The 2,701-nt window shown below is 33.4% G+C and overlaps 1 protein-coding gene across 1 annotated transcript; it reads right to left on the reverse strand.

Annotated features, from left to right (window-relative positions):
- Positions 1-413: 413 nt before the first annotated feature.
- Positions 414-2,307, reverse strand: LOC109221744 (proline-rich receptor-like protein kinase PERK3). Its single transcript, XM_019386196.1, has one exon. The coding sequence runs from the start codon at positions 2,174-2,176 to the stop codon at positions 1,157-1,159; it is 1,020 nt and encodes a 339-aa protein (XP_019241741.1). The 5' UTR covers positions 2,177-2,307; the 3' UTR covers positions 414-1,156.
- Between the last annotated feature and the right edge of the window lie 394 nt (positions 2,308-2,701).

A 2,701-nucleotide genomic window follows, 5' to 3' on the forward strand; every position in this document is an offset into this window, starting at 1 on the left:
TAATTGCAATTATCACTAAAATTACTTTTAATGCATGAACATTTTACTTCAAAAGAAATGAAACAATTTTTTTTTTTTATTTTTTTTTTGTGTAAAAAGAGCTGGTAGATGGAAATTCCAATAAACACATAACCCTGAAACCGACACAAGAAAAGCACATTAAAAAACCAAAGTAACTATATATGTTGTAATCTGGCCTTCCCTCGTCAATAATTTATACACATAGGACATATATTAACATTTATTATATCTGATGATTGAAATTATTCAAAGGTAGGCGACAAGATTCCCGAATTTATGAGTAACAGTATAGTCTGATTTTAAAAACATCACCTAATTTTTGCATATCTATTGATTTATCCAAAATGAGTAAATGATTAAGAAATGACAAAAAAATGATTAAGAAATGATAAGCTAAAAAGCGTTGCTACATTATATATAATATACAGGAGACAACAAAAAGGGTCACTCAAAAGAAGAAAAATAGAAGGGTCCCCTAACAATCAAAGAAGGATTCCTTTGTCCACAAGCAAAATAACAATAAATCAATTAGACACCGTCATATATTGACAAACAACCGTCCAAAAGCATATCCCCAATTAATTTGATTTTTTTCCCAGCAACAAGAAGGATAAATCGGTGCATAAAATATCCCATACTATGCAGGATTCGAAAAAAGGCCGCACAGATGTTCAGTTGATTTTTGGGCCTTGACAAATGGCATAAACAGAGGATTTTGTACCGCGCGGTGCACCATCTATATATCCATGAGGAAGGTATACACCTCAAGGGGTGTGATATAAATAGCCTACCGTAATACCAGCATTAATAATTGCTTCCACGACTCGAACCAATGACCTATAGGTCCCCCAGCATTAGTAAATGTGGAAATTCAAAAACCCAGACATTTCAACCAAACGCCAGTATGTAAGCATGACAATCAGAGGCGGACATATGTTATACCGAGAGAGGTCATTGATACCCGTAAAGTTCGACAAAAATTCGATGTATGCATGTCTTTAGAATATAATGATATATTAGTAATGGGCACCATATATACAAAGAAAATTTCGACTGAATTCACAAGTGCACCCCGACCTTCAAATCTTGGGTCCGCCTCTGAATTGACAATATATATTATATTTTTTACACTGACTCAGAAGCTTAATCCAACTTCTAAGCTAGTCAAAATAGCAGCTACTTGAACAATTGAAGGTCTACTTTTTCTTGAATTTCCAACACAAGCTAAAGCAACTTTAGCCAATCTAACAATAGGTCTCATATCACTTGGTATAACAAGTCTTGGGTCCAAAAATTCACTAAACTTCATTTCTTTAATCAAAGGCAATGCCCATTTCACAAGCAAATTTTCTTGATTATCACTATTTCTTCTTCCACTCAACAACTCCAACAAAACCACACCTAATCCATACACATCACTTTCCTTTGAACCACCTTTTTTTTCAATCCAATATTCATCATCTACATATCCCATTAACCCTAATTTCCTTTCATAATTATTTCCCAAAAAAAAATACAAACCATAGTCACAAACCCTAGCACAAAACTTAACATCTATTAATATATTTGATGGTTTAATACAACCATGTATTATATTAGGTGCCATAATTTCATGCAAATATTCTATACCCTTAGCAACACCTGCAGCAATTCTTAACCTACAACTCCAATCCAAAAGAGCTACACCATCATAATTTTGATGTAAATAAAAATCCAAACTTAACATACCTTCAAATTCCATAACAACAATTCTTTCACCAGGAGCTTCCGAAAACCCTAAAATTGACACGATATTCGGATGATCAGCTAAAGAAAGCCATTTCATTATCGACGAAAAACCTAAGCCAGCATTGCTTAAAACTAAACTTGGATGTATTCTTTTCACTGCTACTTGTTCTCCGTTTGGTAATATGGCGGCGTAGACACTTCCTATTCGGCCTTGACCGATGATTCTACGATAGTTGAATCCATCTGTGGCTGTATGAATATCCATCAATGAATAAGAGGATGCACTTTGTTTTGTGGGAAGAGTTTCTTCAGCTTTGATTGGTTTTTTCTTGCAACATATGAAGAGGAGGATAACAAGAATTGTGATAATAATTGAGAGCATAACCAAAATAACATTATAAATAATTATGATTTCTCCACGGTTCATATTTATGATCTTTTTGTCTATAATTTTTGGTGTTGTGGTTTATAAGAGAGAGAGAGAGAGAGAGAGAGAGAGTGTTTAGAAGAAAAGTTTGGGTGTGGTCTATAAAGAATGAGGACTATATTTTGTTGTATATATGAAGTAGAAAGAGTGAGAAAAGAGGTGTATTATTTTAATTGGATCTTGATGTGTAGTGTGTACTCTTTGAAAACTAAGGTTGATGGAAATTGGGAAAGGAAAAGTTGGAAAAAGTCTTATAAGCATTAATTTGGTATAGTTACGTTAGTTCAGGGTTGGCTGCTAACTGTCATTTGACAAACATTGGGGGGTTCGGTAAAATTTCCCATTGCCAAAACAAGTCTATAAGCTTGTCATATAGAAATGATTTTTTTTTCTTTATACGTTTGGCATTCAAATAGAGATCTTTATACAAATAACCGGATAGATTCATTGTTTACTTTTTTAGCTGGTATACATAGATTATACACACACACACACACACACACACACACACATATATATATATAT

Source organism: Nicotiana attenuata, unplaced genomic scaffold (assembly GCF_001879085.1).
Source record: "Nicotiana attenuata strain UT unplaced genomic scaffold, NIATTr2, whole genome shotgun sequence".
NCBI lineage: Eukaryota > Viridiplantae > Streptophyta > Magnoliopsida > Solanales > Solanaceae > Nicotiana > Nicotiana attenuata.